Source organism: Pieris napi, chromosome 23 (genome assembly GCF_905475465.1).
Source record: "Pieris napi chromosome 23, ilPieNapi1.2, whole genome shotgun sequence".
In the NCBI taxonomy this organism is placed as follows: domain Eukaryota; kingdom Metazoa; phylum Arthropoda; class Insecta; order Lepidoptera; family Pieridae; genus Pieris; species Pieris napi.
The window spans coordinates 208,327-229,311 of record NC_062256.1 but is presented as its reverse complement, the minus strand read 5'-3'; the positions used below and the strand labels follow the sequence as shown (position 1 = coordinate 229,311).

The window sequence follows — 20,985 nt, the reverse complement described above, 5'->3', positions numbered from 1 at the left end:
GTAGTAGTTCAAGGAGAATATATCACTATTTATTGAATACCCCTCGTACATTTCATATGATCGTCGTCCTCGTCTTCTTTCTACGGGAAATGAACCCCAGATATGCTAACAAGGAACCACAACACGAATCGCTGCCAAACTGTAAATATTATTAAATAGGCACAAAGGAATTTCTTACCTAATACCCTATTTTTCTTCCCATTGTACGACTTAATGAAGTGTGTAATCATCTGTGTCTGTGTGTTGTGTGTGTATTTAATAATGGACAAACAAACAGATTGTCACGGGTCGAAGGAGGAGGGTTAGCAGACAAATTAAATAAATAAATTTAAAAAGCTATACATGTTCATACAGTAGTACCGCCACTCTTTTCAATCGCCAAGTTTTTTGTTTTACACAATGTTTGTAAGGAGCTGCAACCATTACACCTCATGACATCTTAAGTAATAAATAATTATAAAATAAATTAAAAACAAAGATATGTCCTCTATCAGCAAGAGGCATGGTGAAATAGGAGCACGCACATACATGAGGTGAGTCTTCCATATTATTGCACAGTTTATTAAAAAAACCTAGCATCCAGCAGACTTCTACGACAATTAATGGCAAAAAGTTGTAGTGCTGCTAATTTGATATAAAATATAAGTAATACACGGAAAGTAAAATAGTTATTATTTTGCTATCGCTACACCTAAGTCCTCCCTTATTCTCTTTATTTATGAGTATGGTGGGTTCGAGTCTCGGTAATTTGTTTATCTTTCTATGCCTTCGTATATTTGAAGTTATATGCTCTACCATACATATAAAGTAAAAACATAATAAGTTATTCTTTATACATGCACACAAGGCCAGTTCGCAATCAAGTCAGTTGCCAGTTGTTTAAGTCTATTGCCCATTTTATGCTATTAACATCTAATAACAGAACTATCTTTTGTATTTAAAAATTTGAGGTATTAATACTTAATTTAAAAAATTGTAAATGCAACAAACTCTTAATAGCAATTACTTAGTTACATTAAATGAAATACACTGTTATCTAATTAAGCTAGCTATAGGCCTGTTAAGCTCTCAAAAGTTCTGAATGAAAATTATGGCAAGGTCTATCCTACCTGAGTCTATTAATGTAAATAAACATAGACATTTTTATCATACGCAAGATTTTGTCAAAATGTCGCACAAAAGCTACAAGAGAAAGAATCAAAGTAAGGAGCAAGTTTCACCATTGATATTCAATTTTATACACGAGAACAATTAATTCAATTTGCACCCACTTCGATAAAATTAAAAAAAATATAAAATGTATCTTCATATTTGAGTGAAGACAATTTTAAGAATAATTTTTCTAACTTACATATTTCCAACAATTTCGTGTGCATGCACGTGCTATGCAAAAGGGGATGCAATTTATTCAAAACATTGTTTAGTATTTATTTGATTTTTTGGTCCCTGCTTAGTATGTTAGTTAAGAAATTGTGCTTCTGGATAAATGTTTATAATCAATAATCTGATATTAAATAGAAACCTCCTCAAATTCCTCGTTTTCCTCTCTTATCTTTATTTGTAGAATACGTATTAGCCTATTAAGTAATTATTATCAGACAAAAAATAAATGATGTAGCAAGATTGAGGACAGGAGAAATAATACAATATCCTGAGACAGGTAGATATTTGCATAATGCACCACGTTTGTACTCTTTCCTAAGCAATCTTTTTAATAAATAATTTACAAATTTGCATGCAATGATTTATATAACTAAGCGATAAATTAGTACATTGTGTCTAAGACAAGGGCAAGGGTATATCAAAATTATAGTAACTTAGTTACTAGTTGCATAACGCGGCCCAAAGTTGCCCCAACTGGGAAATCAACTACGTTTGCTACTTTACCGTTTAGTATAGGTAATAAGAGGATTGCGAGTAAATTTATTTTAAATCTTGACAGTGCACTGTTACTGAACTCTGAAAATTCCGTCTTCAGTTGCCTGGTGAGAGCCATTGCGACAATGTTAACCGGAGATTGTCATGAGAACGAAATAAAGAGATTGTCATGAGAACGAAATTAAATTAAAATCTATTTATTTTTTATTCGGCGCTAAAGAACAGGGATAAACTAGATTTCGAGATCTTTTGTACAGTGCTAGAAATTTGTTGCAACTCCTAATTCGGTTGGTAAAGATGACGATATATTATGCTTTTATTAAAAGTTTTTCGTATTCGGCCAAATTGTCGCTCTCGCGTTTCATTGCTCCATTCCCCATAATTACAGCAACAAATTTTAGGCTAAACACACCACTCAGAAAATATGTTATTTGGTTTTTATTATTTTGTCCTAATTTTGTTTTAAGTTTCATTTATGAATTTTAAAATTGCGACAGCTTTAATGTAAGTAGGTATCCAATTACATTATAATTTCTTCACAAAGACTAGTAGCAATTGTTTCCACTCATAACAATCAGTTTTAAACAAAAAATAGTTATATTAATAACCACCAACCGTAAAAAGATAAAAACTATTAAATGAAGTCCTGTATCCGAGGATCCATGAGATCCAATTTGCTTTTTTTTATTCGATATTTTTTATGATTTAATAAAATCTAAATATTTCAATATATTGCTACGGTATTCGAATCTCTTACCGTGTCATTGTAATTCTTAACTGCTAAATACTGTTTAATATATTCTCTCTGAATTAAAATGGTCCTACAATGGACTCGAATAATTAAAGCATAATATTTTTGTAGCGTCGAACTGAAATAATACTGGGCATCTGGTTGTATCTAGGTTAAGGTTTGGTTTCACTATATTCGTGGTTATTGAATCCATTTGAAGCGTAGAAAACGTTTTGAGCTGTTATTTTTGATTCTCACAGAATAAGTATATTGGGAAATCATGCGAAAACTTAACATTAGAGTTGCAGCGGCGCAGTTACCTATAATCAGGACAAATAAAATCAGGCCCGCAAAGCTGGCCCGTTTCTTCTCTTGGATTTGTTCAAGAAATTCTAAAATTCACCAGCTCCAAATACTTGCTGGATACTTGGTTGCATAGATTGTAACATAAAATGATATACTACAAAATTAGATGAAGAATTTAACTAAAGCGAGATCTCGTTAAAGCATCGTGAGATATAGTCGTCATATCATAGAAAATTTAATTAAAACTTACATAATTAAATACATATTAATTAATATTTCTGCTCGTATTTATTCACAAAGATGACATCTTAATCCGATGTTTGAAGTATAAATACGTATCTAGAGAGAAATGGACTGTGAATATCTAATATGGCCGAGTTTCACTTATTTAAACAGAAGGTTAACAAAACCGACTTTTACGTAAATTAATTAATTTCACAAAAAAACCAGTTGTATTTCATCATATAATTTATAAATAGTTTAAATCAGTCTTTAGGCATCTTGTTTATAAATTAAGGCCAATTAAAATAAGTAAAAGCTTAAAGAAAGCTTTTCTTATGGGCAATTTCTCTCTTACGGCAGTGCGTAACTGTAAAACTTATTGTGTGTGATCTATATATATATGTGTGTGTTCCACGTCAGCTTGCCTAATGCCACGATATACGTTCTGCTACGTCAAACAATTTCACATTAGGTAGTTTAAGGTTTAACCGACTCTTAAATTAGTCTCAAGCATTGATTACATTCGACGAAGTGCGACCGGGCCCTTCCATTAATTACAGCACTGGTGTACTGAATATTTTATAAAGCAATTAGTTAGCTAGAAACACCCTGTATATTACCTGTATTAACTTGCATACAACCTACTTATCCTTAGCAACTTATCACTATCTCATTACATTATAAAATGTCTTGCTTTTCCTTCTTGCGAGGTCAGACTTTATCGAATTATATCATTAATGTTTGGGCCACTAGATGATCATCCAGTTCTCGAAACAGTTCTTCTTTGAATTGGGAATTAAATACAGGACCCTCAGGTTACACGCCGCGTGGAAATAGTTTATATTAAATCTTGAAACATGCAGCTGACACGGTCACTGTGTAATACAATACATATCATATTATTTATATATAAATTATTGCGAAGTATACTAAAACAACTAAAAACATTTAACATAGATCTTCCTAATTGCTATATGAATATATTTTTCTATAGATCAGGGGCAAATGACTCACTCGGTGTTAAGTGATACCGCCAAGGACATTTCGGCGTTTTGACAATTAATTTTAATCGTTCTTTTCGTGAAATATGAGTCGATTGGTTTTGTTCTAGGAGTTTTATTAGTTTATTAAACCTTTCAGGCATAATTTTTGATAGTCATAATGGTGAGACTCTGCAATCGGCTGCAGGGACCGAACAATCTCGATATTTTCTCGGACCGCCCATCCGATTACAGGCAAGGCATTCTGTTCTCACCTTTTTAAGAGGTTTCCCTATGTTTTTAATTTGAGGGCTTTTGTTTTGTGGTCCTATAGTAATGTTTGTCTGTGAAGACTTATTGATTGTAAATATTGGTATGTTATAAGTATTATGATTGTGCAAGCAGTCAAAGCAAAATTTATAACTTCATCTATCCTGTTTTTTGTTATATGTGACCTTGTCGGTGCGGCTATTTATAAATAAATATATAGTCATACCCCTTGTATTTGTTATTATGATAAATGATAAAATGATGGTAACAAAAATAGAATACTTGGCGTTTAACTAATTATATGTTAGTACCTAATACTTTGCGTAACACCTACTAGATAGATCGCTTAGTTTCCAATACAGCTAAGCTTGGCTGCGTCAATAGTCTACGGTATCACTACGCAGGTGGCTACGACGTAGCAGCTACGTAGACTGTAATGCAATATTATAATCATTTCATTTCCTATAGTATTTGCAATGCTGCTTTTTTAAATGAACAACTAGCGGATTAAAGATGAAATATTTTGAAACAAGGAAAAATTTTGACCTAAATTTTAAGCCACATTTGTACTAATAAATACTAAACGCAAACCCGGGTTATTTCATTAGTTAACGCTCATACATCAGACTCCACTAAATTAGTTTGTATATTATGAAAAGTACACGCTACTTTGTTCTTTATTGTGTTTTATTAGAGATGATAGTTGTTTGCTTATATGCATTTTTAACGCTGAAATATTGTGTCGTCGTATTTTGTGCTTTCTCGTTAGAACAATAAGCTATAAAATACAATACAAAGAGGTACCTAGTTCACTGTGCAATATTTAACTGACAAATTATCGATATTTTTACGTGATTTTAATAACCATGGGTAAATTGCATTTTAGATTATATAAATATTATTTTATATACTATTCCAACCGTTCCAACTGTATTCAATATAGATGGAAAAAGTATCTAACTAATGCTATTATGATGATTTCTGTTGTTATAAGAATTGGAAAAAAGTCTTGTAAAAACATATTTTTACACGTAAATCTACGAAAATCTCTTCTAAGTTTGTCTTAGAAATATCGTTATCCTGTATCGGCTTGTTCCCATCACTATAAGCTTAAAATTCGCGTTCAAGTTATTTACATCCCGTCTCGTGAAAATCCTTTAAGTTTTATTTACTTTAAATTATACGTTCGGTAGTTATCTGCGGAAATACTTACAGTGAAAAGACCGAGAGGTGGAAACTACTTCAATTTCGCAAATAATTATGAATAATAATCATAATTTGCATTGCAGGCATTTTCTTCGCAGGTAATTTTGACACACCATTTTTGGGTGTGAACCGTGTTTTCTGTATTAATTGCTCAATCAAAGAAAGCTATAGGGGTTTGAATGCACGAGTAGAGCTGAGAGTCGAGGTATTCTGATTTGTCACGAATTCTCAGAAGTAAAATACAAAACTGAATTTTAATCGAGAGTTTAAATTGTACTTGAATTCTCGTTCAATGTGTGTGATTAAATTACCATTATAAATGAATCTGAATCGTTTTAAACTCACCGTTGTTTGAAGCACTGGGAACAGGCACGGTCACCATGGAAACGGAAGCGGGAATCTAGAAAAAATAGAAATTATAAGATATACATGATTTTTTATCATATAAAAATACTAAAATTGTATTTAAATAATATTAAATAGTAGTATTCTTTACTTATTGCTGTAGATATATAGGCCGACCTTCTTTACCTTAATATCCGAATACATTATTGTTTCGCCAGAAATTAAACCCACTTAAGTTTGATGTGGTTATATTTAGAACAAAGTTAATATATAGTGTATGTGGCTTCCACGAATGAGGCTTTAGTTTTAGGTATCGTGTATCTACTGAAAATACGGTTACATCAAAAGGTAACAAGTACAAAGGGTCATTGTTTCAAAATTAACGGACATTTAATTTAATTAATAGATGCTATGTGCGCCTCGGGCTGTTTGTTTCCATTGTAACTATTACAAAGGTAATTTTAGATTATTTCAAAATAACGGCGATCTAAGGCTATATATTACATATACTTTCCGTAGATAATAACTTATAAGACCACTAATAATTAATATTATTAAAATGGAAGTTGTCCTCGTATTTGTAAGCCTAGGACTTTAAGCATCATATCTCGTACCTAAGAATATGTCGAATTTGCGTAAAGATAGAGATATATACCTATATGTTCTCAACAATATTGTCTAGAAACCGGCTAACATTGGAAACGGGGAATGTTCTCGTCATCTTACAAGATTATAATTAGCTAAGATGTTACCTTCGGGCGCTCCCTAACAACTAACTATTGTTACTTAATAACAGAGTCTTATTTTTATACATTTACTAGCTGAAGGAGCTTTACTCTCAAAGACTTTTTAACTCTTTTAAAGTATTTAAACTCAATAAAACGAATACTTCCAAATCCAATAACCATTAACTTGTTATTTGTTAAAATACGAAATTCCACCCGTATCACCTCGACATCCGTAGTTCCGAAACTGAGCGTTTTTTAAGGCAGTTTCTGCCGCGCACCACCACTATATGGACCACTGAAGTATTTCCGGATCAATTCGACTTAGGAAGTCTTCCAGAAAGGAGCATACCGATTCTTATAAAGGCCATCTGGCATCTATGGGCGGCGGTATCATTTAACATCAGGTGAGTTTCCTGCCCGTTTATAAAAAATCCAAAGTATTATTAGTACTCAGAGAAAATGGCATCAGAAATTACGAGTTAAATGACTTGCAAAATAATATTAGGCTATTGAAGTTTTGAAATCATAGTTTGTTCAGATTTGATCACATGAACTTTGACAAACTGTTGACACGGCTCACGTGCTTCAATTTTTAATGTTGAAGAATTATTTTATGTATGAATAGGTGTAACTAGAGTATAAGATGTTATTTTATAACAATAAATCAGATTTGAATATTGCTTTGTCCTATTCATTTCTAGCCTAGAAAGTGGCGAAGACTCCTTCAAGCCCTTAATTATCGTGGTGAGCCTGCCCGACAGCTTTGAAAAAATCCCACTACCTTGAACCTTTGATCCTACCCGTGGAGCTCCGTTTGCTACCTTATCTTGGTGCAGACATCCCGTACTTATTTATATATTCACTATTTATGTGTTAGGGTAGATTCGTAGGGCTTAGGGATCCGTAGGGTTGTTAGGTTCTTAGGTCTCATCCTAATATATATAGTTGTCTAGTGTAGCTTACTAATACATACAATACAAATACTCCCGACATTTATTTCATATAAATTTAAATACACATTTCACAGTCCACTGGCTGGCAAGTCATTAAATAAATAGTAGATTAATGTTAAGAAAGACGCGAGCCGAGAGCTGCTCGCTACTAAAGCGTGGTCAGCAGCTATAACTAAAAACGTATGTTATGGCAATGTTTTCAATATACAATATGTAATGTTTTATGAATGAAAAATCAATGTTGATCACTTGAAATACCAACACAACTCTGTTATCTTTATAAAATCCTTGCTACATTTGTAATTACTCTTTAAAAAAATATAAATTACTTTCTTTGAGTACTAGGCGTAATTTGACAGACTGTGTCACTGTTAGAAAAATATGTGTAAATGAAATAACTTGTTCCCATCTTCTCGAACTGATACCATTTAATGTTCCTGCCAGATCTCTGCGCTCGCACAGAACTTTTAACCTTCCGACTCCCAGAACCAACATTGGGTTCCGTGAGCCTCTTCACAGGATGTCTTCGCACTCCTCTACTGCTTCATTTAAGAATAAGTTAAAACTCTTATTATCTTAAGCTTTGTGTCGTCCTTGTTTTTTTTTTGTTTTTGTAGCTGCTAGTTTAGTGTCAAATTTTGCTGTCATGTTTTGTCTTGTCTTACTTTGTATTGTATTTTTTATTAGTGAAACTTTTTTCGAGGATATGTCCAATATGTCTATTTATTTTATGTTTACATTTATTTTTATTTTTTCTATATAGTGATGTATCTGTTTAGTTTCCAATAAATAAATAAATAAATAAATAAATAAATAAATACTCTAACAAGATATCCATACATCCTGTTAGTTTAAAACTTCAGATTATTCGCTAAGAAAATCGGTTTTAGCTGACACTGATAGTCTTTTTCATTTATCTGAGACATTCTTAAAATTTCACCACTATGCGTATCGCGTATCACTTGTTTCATGCTGAAACGATATTAATTCTTCAAAGTTGTTTGTCCCTCACAAACATTTCACAAAGAAATACGGCTTGTCAGATGTTGGTTATGGAAAATATATACTGTTAATTAAAAGTTATAAATATAACACGTAATCTAATATGTACTATGCAACAGTAATAGAGAAACTTATTACTTACTTTAAGTGGCCCCTTTGCCAGATGAGTTGTACGGTAAATAACGTGTATTATTATATTTACACACTATATAAAACAAGTGTTTTTTATCTCTATTGATATTAAACTAGGTACGGTTATGTTTAATGTAGGTAATTATTTTTCTTCAACAATCAATCAAATTTTTACCAAATAAAGTTGTAAATAATTGTTTACAAGATAAAAATTACAGTCCCGATATTCATAGACAATAACTCACTTGGTAATTCACCTACATACTCCCTCCACTTACCAAAATGTGAAATGATATTGTTTGAAAGAATGCTGTGAGATACCAAAAGTGAGGTATGTGACGAAGGCAGTTCTGATTTTGAAATGAGTTAGCCAAAGCTGCAGTTACTAACAAAATCTTAATTAAAAGAAAGCAAGAAAAGTATTCGAAACATGTTAGTCACGTTATGCTTGTACGTATGAAACCGAGTTCATAGTAAGAAAGCGCCATCTTTTGGATGACTGAAAAACTGCAAAGAGTACTTAACGTTCAACATTTGAGTTTAGTTACAGGTCATGGTACTTTCAATAGATGGCAGTCAACGAATTTTTAAACCTTTTATCTATATATATAAAAAAAGTCGTGTTTGTTACAACACTTATAATGCATAACTCGAGAACGGCTGGACCGATTGCCATGGTTTTTGATTTGTTGGATTTGTTTCCGTCCCGAATAGCAGAATAAGCAATATATAATAAATATCGGATAAATTATCGAATAACAATAAATAAATTAATTAATTTTACGAATGCAAAAACCATATGGTGCCATCTATTGACAAAACTACGCATCATTTTACGTCGAATTCGTGTCAGTTCAAGAAATTCAAAGTGGTGAATGAGGAGATGCATAACCATGCTTTGATCCTGATCAAAAGATGTTGGATATCAGAAAGTGCTTAACATGCAGTATCGCCATATTGACGCTAGAGAGAAGATGCCTAATGTGTAAAACTGCCATTCTTCTTTCGCAATGGCAAGCAACATGGTGAGAGCAGTACTCCCACATGGAGTACTACTCTCACCTCTGGGCGGGGGCCCCCCAGTACCAGCTCCTTCCACTTGACCGTATACAACGCAGAGCGGTTCGAATCGTCGACGACCAATCCCTCTCCGAGCGGCTTGATCCTTTGGCGTTGCGTAGAGATGTGGGGTCACTCTGCATCTTCTACCGCATTTACCATGGAGAGTGTTCAGAGGAGTTGTTCGGATTAATACCCGCAGCTGAATTTCATCATCGGAAGTCGAGACAGAATACGAAATTCCACCCGTATCACCTCGACGTCCGCCGTTCCACAACTGAGCGTTTTTCAAGGCAGTTTTTGCCGCGCACAACCACTATGTGGAACCAGCTGCCCACTGAAGTATTTCCGAACCAATTCGACTTAGGGTCCTTCAAGAAAAGAGCGTACCTATTCTTGAAAGGCCGGCAACGCACTCGCGAGCCCTCTGGCATTGAGAGTGTCCATGGGCGGCGGTATCACTTAACATCAGGTGAGCCTCCTGCCCGTTTGCCCCCCGTTCTATAAAAAAATAAAAAAAAATAAAAAATAAAACATTTCTGTATTTGCAAAGAAGTTGTATTAATGTAATACTTAACATTAATGAAATCCTAAAATAAGTTAAATTAAAGTAACAACGATATTATAAGGTTGTAGCCTGTAGGGCGGAACGAAGTTAGCCAGGTCAGCTAGTTTAAGATGAATAAAAAAGATTTTGAGATTCCTCATTCTAGTGGCCAAGACACATTTTAGCTCACCGGGCTGAGGAATGAGTTTGTAAAATATTTGGTTGTTATGCTGGCTATTCCTGAATACCATGACAATAATGATGTACACCATTCATGAAAAAAAAACAAGTTACTACTTATTGCATTGGCTACCGTCTTCTTTCATCTGTTACGTTAAAACGTTTCTAAAAATATAATTTTTAGATAAATTAAATTTTCGCTGAACGAGAAGTTAAATAAGCAATGTTTTGAATTACAAAGGCCTTTGTTCACCGCAATTTTTCATTTTGCTAAACAATTGTTCAGTCATGTGCAATTTCACTGTTTCAAGGAAACCGATGGCAAAAGTGAGAACAATTTAAAACGCTTTAATATATCCAAACTAATATTATTAATGCCAAAGTGTGTTCAAGACTATACCACTGTTAAATGTTACATATTGTCATAAGTAAGTATTTAATGCCTTTACCCAAATAAAAGCCTGTCCGCCATAAATTTTGTCCAAGCTGAAACAGTTTTATCCGGATCTTGCATACAGGACCTCTCAGTTAAGCACATTGTAAAAAACAAGCGTTAATCTCAGGTATTAAGGGAGTTTGTGAGCTTAAGAAAGATTTTTCTAATTCAACAGTTCATTTACGCTTGATTTGTTGGATGATCATTTTTCTACGCGTCATGATAGCGAATGGGTACGGCGTAGGTACCTTTATAAAATAGCATAATTTATTACAGAATGCAATATCAACTATTCTTTATACCATTTTATGCAATCTACACTTTGTCTACGCATATCGATAGAAATAACTCTGATGTTATAATAACATATACGGGACACAATGAGGCTGACAGAGTGATGAAGGACAAAACTATAAAAGAACCAGTAAGTTTAATGTTTGCTAATTGCTTGCCTTAGTTTCGTGACGGCCCTTGGGATACAGTTAAAAATAATATCTATCTATCTAATAAGAAAGTTGAATGTTTCTTTAGAAAAGTGAATTGTACATTTTAATATGCTATGCTTAAGTACGTACATATATATTTTCCATACAGCGGAGCGAATTTTTTTATCAAGTTTAAAAAGTTGAAACCATAATAGATTTTTTACTGGCGCTCTGTATCCGTTTATTTTTATTGAACAATGAACGTTACCATAATACAAAATTGTATTGTAAGTAAACCGGCATGATCAAATATCGACGGCATGTGTCAGATATAGAAGATTGATCACCACCCATTCCTATAATGAAAAACGATTGATGAAACACACAACATGTATCTGTTGCCTTGCCTTGACTCTGGACAGTGTTAAACAAAAGTACCCTTACGCTTGTTGTCTCTCTTAGATACTCATGTTAATTATTACATTTGACCACAGATAATAAATCAAGATGTCGAAATTCCACATACGGAAGATTTAACTTTCACAGAAGCAAATGAGGTCGTTTTTATACCAAATGAAAAAGAAGTATTTAGAAATGAGGATTATCGAGACGTTAAAGTACATGATCTTATAGAAAACACTAATGTACGTAATATTATGAAAACTGAACATAAAACTGGTGAGTATTTAATCCTTTAGACAACTTTATAAATCTTAATTATTTTTAAATTAATTATTAGCAGTCCCGGCTTTTCGTTGTCATTTGAAAGTTGTGTCATCGATATTATGTGATAAATGAAAATATCTTAGAAACTATAAAAAAGTTTCAGAAAACCCAGTCGGAGACATCATATTTATATCGGGTAAAAACCATGAAAATGTTGAATCTAATGATAGGCCCAAGGTTGAAGAAAGAAAACCAACAGGCAAGAAAATGAAAATGGATTGTAATAATCTCAATTGTAATAATACGATGGCATCAATATGCGGCATCAAAGAAGAAGATAATAAGATTAAATACAGATTATTTTTAAACGAATGTTTCTTTAGAAAAGTGAATTGTGCATTTAAATATGCTAACAACCGTAAGTACTTTCTATATTATAATAACAGCATGTACCTTCTGGTTAATTTTTCAATAATAATATCCTGTCCTTCGTTGTCCTCACAAATACTTATTCAAGTTCAGATTCAGCTCAACCATCACCCAATTACAACCATACACACATTAACAAACAGTTTGAAACTTTCTCTGCGGTTATATTACAATAATTATGTTTAAGGATACAAAGTAGTGCCGATGGATCATTGTAAGAATATCGGCGGTCGAGTAATACCTAAGCCTTACGCACCCAAGCCAAATGTAGTACAGAAAGGAGATACAAGAAGGAGTTTCTCTTCTAGAAGGTAATATAAGGAAAGGTAGTTTTTGATGATTAATCAATTACTGGATATATTATATTATTATTTGCATTAAAAGAGGTATTCTAATTATGTGAATATAAATAAAAGTCCACATAAATAATATTTAGAACATAAATTTTTATACTTATAAAAACAAATACTTAAATTACATTGCTTGTAATTAATCAATAAAATATTAAAGGGATCTGAATATATTTTAATGTATAACTAAATGAACGAGAAAAACCCTTATTAATGCTGTGAACGATCGCGAAAATTAAAAAGAATAAACAGTATAAAAAATGTGTGATATTTACGTATTATCGCTGAGTGTGGTTTCTTAAATCTTTGAGGACCTTAAATATGGGAATTGATGGAGCATTCTGCGGCCACTCCTGCCCTGACCACTGCACTGAAGACTACGAGCCGCAATGCGCAGTGTCAGCCAGTGGCGAACGACGCGTGTTCGTCAATCATTGTGTATTGGATTATAACTCTTGCTTGCATGCCGCTGGTAAACTATCCATTCCATAAACTGTACAATTAATATGGTAATTGTGAAGCTTAAATATATTATACGTACATGCGACTGTCCAGTATTGTCGTGTTTATTGCTGGAAGTTCTCTATTACATAATGAAGATAGCATAATTATGCGAAACGATAATTGTTTCGGCTTTATATAACCCACGTAGTTAATTGCAAACTAGTTTTACAATACGACAGATTAGAAATGTATCCTAGATTAAGTTCATGGACATATTTGGAATAAAATACTTTCAGTTTGGCAACGCCGTCCTTTATCTGAGTGCGTCGGTGGCAAGAAGGCTGATTTGAGACAAAATAGAGGTTTCATCGGTTGGCTTCATAGAGTTGGTATTGTCGATAAACGAGGAAGACTTGTATTGTCAAAATAAATTGTATAACCACACATTTAGTTTTTTTGTACACGAGTATTGTCAAGTATACATACGCCGATAGAATAACGTCAGTTTCTTACAAGAAGATTTCATACAATGGTGTGGTAAGTGTAACAATAATATTGTCAATATTTGAGCTGTTTAAGATTTTCGTGTAAAAAATATTATTTGCGCTAAGGTTGATTAATGTTGGCCGGTTTGAACATCAATAAATATATATGCATAAACCATCTCACGAACCAAATCACGTTCTTAAATAATATAATTGAAACAGCTGTCATTTTAATTATCATTTCTATTTCAGGTCAACAAAGCGATTTAGTTTAATTTTTTTTAAACTCTCCGGTACTTGACAAAACATAATAGGCAGAACCTTATTTTGTTTTAACAATGTGTCGAATTATAGAAAATTTGGAAACGGTTAGAAAACACGGAAATTTAACGTTTTTCCAAGAAAGGGAAGTACTGAATTACGTACAACTTAGTGTTTTATTTTTAAATTTATATCACTGCCCTCTACGCTACGCTAATAAAATTACACATGTATGTATGAAGTGTCACATTGATACCTATTAAAGAGTCGCCTTGTAGAAGGAAAATAAACATACAAACTCATGACTACAACAAATGTAAGATTTTTTTGTTTTAAATAAATTTATTTAACTAAATTATAAACTATAATAAAATATAAGTGCCTAAATACTAGACCTAGTAGAAAGATAGAGGACTAGACTCTATGGCGTGGACGTCTTTTGGTTCTGGAAAGACAAAGAAAATATTTTAATTGTCTTTGGTTCTATTAACTGACCAGTAATATAGCGCCCTCGGCTTAATTAATAATATAGAAGTATGGCCTCAATGAGTAAACAACTTGCTACGTAATTTAATTCTTTTATTTGTTATATAAAAAATATCCCACGTAGTAGTTATAGTTTTGAAGCTTGGAATTCAACGCTAGGGGGCGCTGCAACCTATGTTATGACTAATTCTGTGTTATACTGAAGACATTGCTCATTCACTCTAAAATGTCCAATTTTCATGCTCAAAAGATTACTTAAACGAATTCGATATAATGAACTCAAACTTAACTCCAGTAATTTGTAGTAGTGCAACAAGCTCATTAGCTACCTAAGAAGGCTTACGTCATGGCCTAACATAATATGTTTTTAACATATCTGAATCGTACTTAGCGAATACGTGCGGAAACTTGGAGATTCTGTAGAACCTTGAATGTAACTTGGTTACATCTGGGACTCAGCTATGAGCTTTAACAGTAGTTCTCTACCGAATGGCTAGATGGCGTTACCCAAAATTATAGTAGCGCCATCTAGAAACCAATACCGTTCGCATAAATTTAAAAAATCTTTTTAAGTACTTACAATTTATATAGGCTGATTAGTAGTATTAAACGCAATTGAATTAAGTTAATGTATTTTTCGTATAAAATTATAATAACTAAGGTCTGGTCAATTAAGAGACAATAGTGAAGTGACAAATCTGTTACTTTAGACACTAAACCACATTCCAATTATTTATAAGACACCAATTAAATTCCTCAAATTGGTGTAGATGTTGTCACTAAGACGAGTTAGACTCTATTTCACTATCCCAATATGTTCCGGATGCACTTAAAACGCCAAGAAGCTTTTAGTACCTGACACTTAAAAGCATTAGGATTAGAAATTGAATTATTTCATAGACATTTTCATGCTTTTCAAAACTTATCTTAACCAGAGAGAGCGTTAGAATATTGTCTGCTCTCAGTTTTACACTGCTGTTTCCATTGTAGATTTTAACCGACGAAAAAGGAGTTTGACCTCTACGTCTGTGATATTGCTGCAGTAAGATAATATTTAGGTATGACTACCTATTTAAGTAAGCTTCCTAGATAGCTAAGCATGTGTCGTAAATAAAAAAAAAATAAAGTAAATTTCGTAAGTGATCGTTCTGTTTAATCGAAAAATTTTCTTTAAATGTACATCAGGTGTAATACTAGGCAACAATATAAGTTGCATAAAAATCGGTTCAGTAGTTTTTAAGAGATATACCTATTTAATGAGGGGACATGTATGACTTTATTGATTACTTATTTTAGAAATGCCTCCATCTTTGTGGAAGTTCATAGTTCATAGGTATGTACAATTATTATAAACTTAAAACATAGTCATATTTTAAGTATGCTTAAGTAAAATATAGCAAGACGAATGTAAAATTTGTTCGCCAAACTGGCAGGGCTTTTCTAAATTTAAACATTGTTGAAAAAAGTGAGGTTACTTTTAATCTCCACAATGGCCAGAACAAAAAGCGAAATAAATATTAATGAAAGAATGAATATTCATGGGATTAAGCGTCTGTTATCTTGTTAGGAGTCGGAAAAACTGTAAGACATTTTCATGAATAAATACATTTTTATTACTTCGACGATTCAACGGGGAAGGTTTTTTATCACTTTTAATATATTACTGTTATCTACTATAAAAAGTTACTTAACACATTTTTCATCGTTTGTTTCATCATAGGATCGGGCGGCTCTATATAGATTGAGTTTTATATCTTTCTTCCGGCGATTAGTAAACTAGAAAATTCCAAAGTCTCGGAAATTTTCACCCGTTTTATCCCATGTAAGTGCCACCGCCATTGAAGTATAGGGGCACGATAAATTCATGACACCCTTACTATATCATACGCCCTACTTTAATGTCAAATGCAAGATTTTAGCTTTAAAGTATATTTGGCATCGCTACGCTGGGTTTTCCTAGCTTCGGGTTTATAACATATCAAAGGTACACTAGAGACTATATCAAAGGTATACTAGAGAGTATAATAATTAAATTTGGTTTCTTGGAAACGAGCATGGTGATAATTGTGATAGACGTCTCGTGATAGGTTTGGACGCAAAATATTGATAGTAATAACCTATTGTAACTGGAGTCATGTCTTCTCTTCTCTTTTCTTTCCTAGTTCTATTCCATGCGGAGCTTATTTTATCACTTTGTGTCTAGTGATGAGTAGGTGAAATAAATCAAGTCCAAATCGACAATTTTAATCGGTGTTAATCGAAATCGACCATTTTACGCTGTAAACTATAACTTTAATTAGCACTGTCTTAGAAATATTATTTAACTAAATAATGTGTCGGTTATTCCCATGGGGTCTCAAGATAAGGTAATTTGTACAAATCACGTTTACGAGTGAAATAGCGAGCCCCGCTAGTCTCAATCGCTTCGCAAATTTGACTTTATTTTTAATTAAGATTTATAATTAGGGATGGAGCCCTCTGCGTTTTGAATAAATGTAGTTTCTTGTCATTCGCAACATGGTATACATTTTTTAATAAAATACGATTCTGTTTTGATTATTGTAGTGAATTTACTTTTGTTTCTTCTTTTCTTTATTTCTTGGACAAATCTGTCTTACTTTTATGACCGGTCTCTTGATCGCTTATAAGTAAGTTATATCGCTCGGATCGCTTATAAGTAACATTAAGCCGCCAATTTCAGCCTTTAGTATTTTATATTAATTTCTTTCTTGTGCTTGTGCGCAGCACTGCAAATAAATAAAATATATTTAGAATCATTTTTGCAATAAGCTCCGCCGGCGTATACTAGTCAATAATATAATGTTATGACAAAAGTTAAAATGTATATTTTCAACCCTATCACAAGTTTTTAATTAAATATTTAAATTCATCGCAGAAGCCGCGATAGCGCGCGCCCTCGCGTTGTGCTGCGACCGGCGATGTTTGATACTTTTTGAACCTTACGTAGCTTACCAGAGTTATGTGACTTGACTTCAGTTATTGTATTAATATATGATTAACACAACCCTTTGTAATATATATTTCTATAACCTCTTTAGTTTTCATTCACCCAGAAGTTATAAGATAACATTACCTAGGTCCTAGATACATCAGTTATATTATAACTATTATTTATATAAAGAACAATAATTTAAAATTTAACCTAGCTTATTAATACAAAAAAAAACTATAAAAACAAAACTATACTAACCTTAACATGTAATAACTAAAATATTTTATTAAAAGGAGGCAACGCAAGCCTTTAGGCAAGGTTCCGAAGATACTGGCAGCGTTCCCCCTTAGTAGTATGGATTCCCGGGCACTGCCTCACCCACTGCTTCGGTAAAAAAAGCTGTTTCGGAGGCAGCGCCCGCCTAAAAAAAAAAAAAAAAAAAAAAAGTTTGTACTCTAACCCCACTAAACAGGACGTGCGGAGTCGAATGCACTCACTCCTGAACTGATAGCTCTAACCGTTCCAGAGATAGCTTTCCCAAAACCTTGCTAATTACTTACTAATCACCACCTTATCAGTTACTATTTCCTGCACGAAATCCCCACTCATTATCTAATTACTTAATGACTCAGTACGAATGCATCGTTATCTACTTTCCTACATTCACTAACCCGATCTATGGCTCTAAAAGAAAAATAGAATAATATAATATAATAAACTAAATCTAACCTAACCTAACCTACGGGTCTAAGCAAACAACAATAAATATACCTACATTAACACCATTATCTATAATAAAATTAGATGTAAGGGTTACATATTTAAATAAAACATTTTTATTCCAGGTATTATTCTTTTATTTATATGTCCATTATATTTCTATACAAATTTACTAGCACCGTATCATTGTTCTCTGAGTCACACGTAAAATTTCTAAGGAAGTCTTCTAATCTCATCCCCCTGAACTTGTAATATATGTATACCAAACAGTACTCTCCGCACACCGCCGATAGGTAATCCTGAACCGTAAGGTTATTGTATCTCCACATGCAACAATTCCTCCTTAAAAATCCTTCTATTGCTTCAATAGGTTTACGTCCAAACGAATCAAAGTATTCCCCAACTCTTTCGACGTTTATATGAATAGCCACCCAATGAGACCCCGGCTGTGAATCAGGGTCAAGATTGCATATGATAAGTGCTGGCACCTGAGCATACATCGGCAATCGATTTGAAGGATATACGTTGCTCTGGAGGCTGGGATGTATTCTACGAAGACTCATTTGCACTTCTAGTGTGTTCATACTTTAATACGCGTTTACTCCCCTACTCTTTCACTCTTTTACTGACTACATTTATTACTATCAATTCATATTTATACCAATGTATTTAAACACACATAATATGATCTCAACATAAGTAATGAGTCTCTTTGTAAAAAAAAGTAATGAAGGTAAATAAAAACCATGTCATATTCGATTACATTATATTTTATTATTCTTAATATCATAATAATTACATAAGTGATTGCTTAACTACTATAATCCACACATACATTTCTGTTCTTATCTATTTCTATAATATTTGAAAACTCTGCGTAAACTACACAGTTAATTGTTTCAGTCAATGCGCTCTCGAATCTTACTTCCATTCTTACACTACCATGGCGTACAAGATTCCAATGCACATTAGAGTTAGCCGACAAGTCAGGTGTTAAATCAAAAGCTAGTAAACAGTATCCATTTGAATATTGTTCCCTCGATATTCCATTACCTTCGTTAAGAAAATGTATACCGGTGCCTGAGTACAGGGTGTGGTATGCGCTAGTAAATACATCGTTTGGAAATGATGGTTGTAACGATTTTGAAGGTATCTGTTGACCATCTATATATAGGCTAAATGAGCAAATACCAAAATTTTCAAAGTTGAAAGGATTTTTAACATAACTACCGTTGAATGCTGTATTATTCACAAAACCTATAATACATCTCTTAGGAACCTGTCCTAAAATATACTTCAAAAGTAATGAAGGTTAATAAAAACCTGATAAGGTTATTCGTTTATATTTTCATATTCGTAAATATATTTTATTGTTCTTAATATTATAATAATTATACGTATATGTGGTTGCTAAACTGCTGGATACACACATTTCTGTTATTATCTATTTCAAAAATATTTTAAAAATGCAATGACTATTAAGATTGCAAAGGGTATTTAGAGTGCCCTTTGTATTTCTTATCCACATTTTACTGATAGGTATGGATACTTGTTCAAACATGCAGTCGAGTTGAATATCGTAACTAGATAATGATATCCATTACCAGTCTATATAACCCGATACTTGTAGAAAGATTTAGTATTGTGCTCTAAGTTCGACAAAAGTGAAGTGGTTGAAAGTTTGAAATAATAAACAACAATGGAGGTAAGTTATTTAAATTTTATAAATTTGGTTTCAGTAAATTCTTTAATTATTACTATTTATTTTTTGAAACGCATTTTGATTTGTTTATGTTATATTTCAGTCTTCATACAACCTGAAAGATGTGGATAAATGTTTCAGACCATATAATTATTATAATTTATCTGATGATGAAGAAGAGGTTTTAAACATAACAGAAAATAAAAATAAGAAGACCAATCGTTTAGATGACTTTTTTCTTCAAGAACCTGACCGGAAGAAGAAAAAAACTAAACTTTCTTCAAGTGTTGGCCGTGCAGGGAAGGAGGGAAGCATTTCATATATATCGACTGATAAAGATGATGGAATGGACGCTGACATACTTGTGAAAATGGAATTATATAGTTTAAAAAAGTTGAAAGAAATCCCAGTGGCACAACATTGGAAAAATGCAGATATTCGTGTTAAATATTATATGAAAAACGATTCCAACATTGATGTTCAGATAAAGGATATTGTATACAACATAACAAAGGGGATATCCGAGGAAGATAGTGTAAAACGTTACAGTTTTAAAAATTAGTTTCATTTAGTTTCTTCATGCTTCAGATTTTAATACCATATGTTTATATAATTAAGTAATGTTTCAGTTTTCCACTAGTATAAATACTATGTTGCATTGTACAAAGTCAATCATTGTGCTTTTTGTTGAAGACCTTTGCGCATTAAGGTTAAAAGTGTGAGACAAAAAACAGTTGTGAAACGAATACATATATACAATGTCTCAAGAATGTGTTAGTGTTTTTTTTGATGAAATGGATCATGAATTTGAAAGCTTATCCATTGATACAATTGAACTTTTCAACGTTTGTGATGAAATAGAAAGAAATGATTTAAATCACCCATTTTATGATCAAAGAATGATGGTGCTATGTGATGAATTCGATGGGAAACTGTGAGTATATTTAATAATCATATTTTCTATATATATTTAAAAAAAAATTTTATTTCTCTATTCGCATTTCTAACAGTTAAATATAATAAAATTTTATTCGACAGGGTTGATCAAATGGGTCGTGGAACTAAAAGGAAAGCAGCTGTTGATATTAAC

At 32.7% G+C, this 20,985-nt stretch overlaps 1 protein-coding gene across 2 annotated transcripts in view; it reads right to left on the bottom strand.

The window, feature by feature from the left end:
• LOC125061598 (cytotoxic granule associated RNA binding protein TIA1) overlaps positions 1-20,985 on the bottom strand; it is a 102,603-nt gene that overhangs the window by 57,385 nt on the left and 24,233 nt on the right. For both annotated transcript variants that reach the window (XM_047667100.1, XM_047667101.1), the window contains exon 2: positions 5,938-5,992. In XM_047667100.1, coding sequence (XP_047523056.1) covers positions 5,938-5,992 — 55 coding nt within the window. The remainder of the gene's footprint in view (positions 1-5,937; positions 5,993-20,985) is intronic.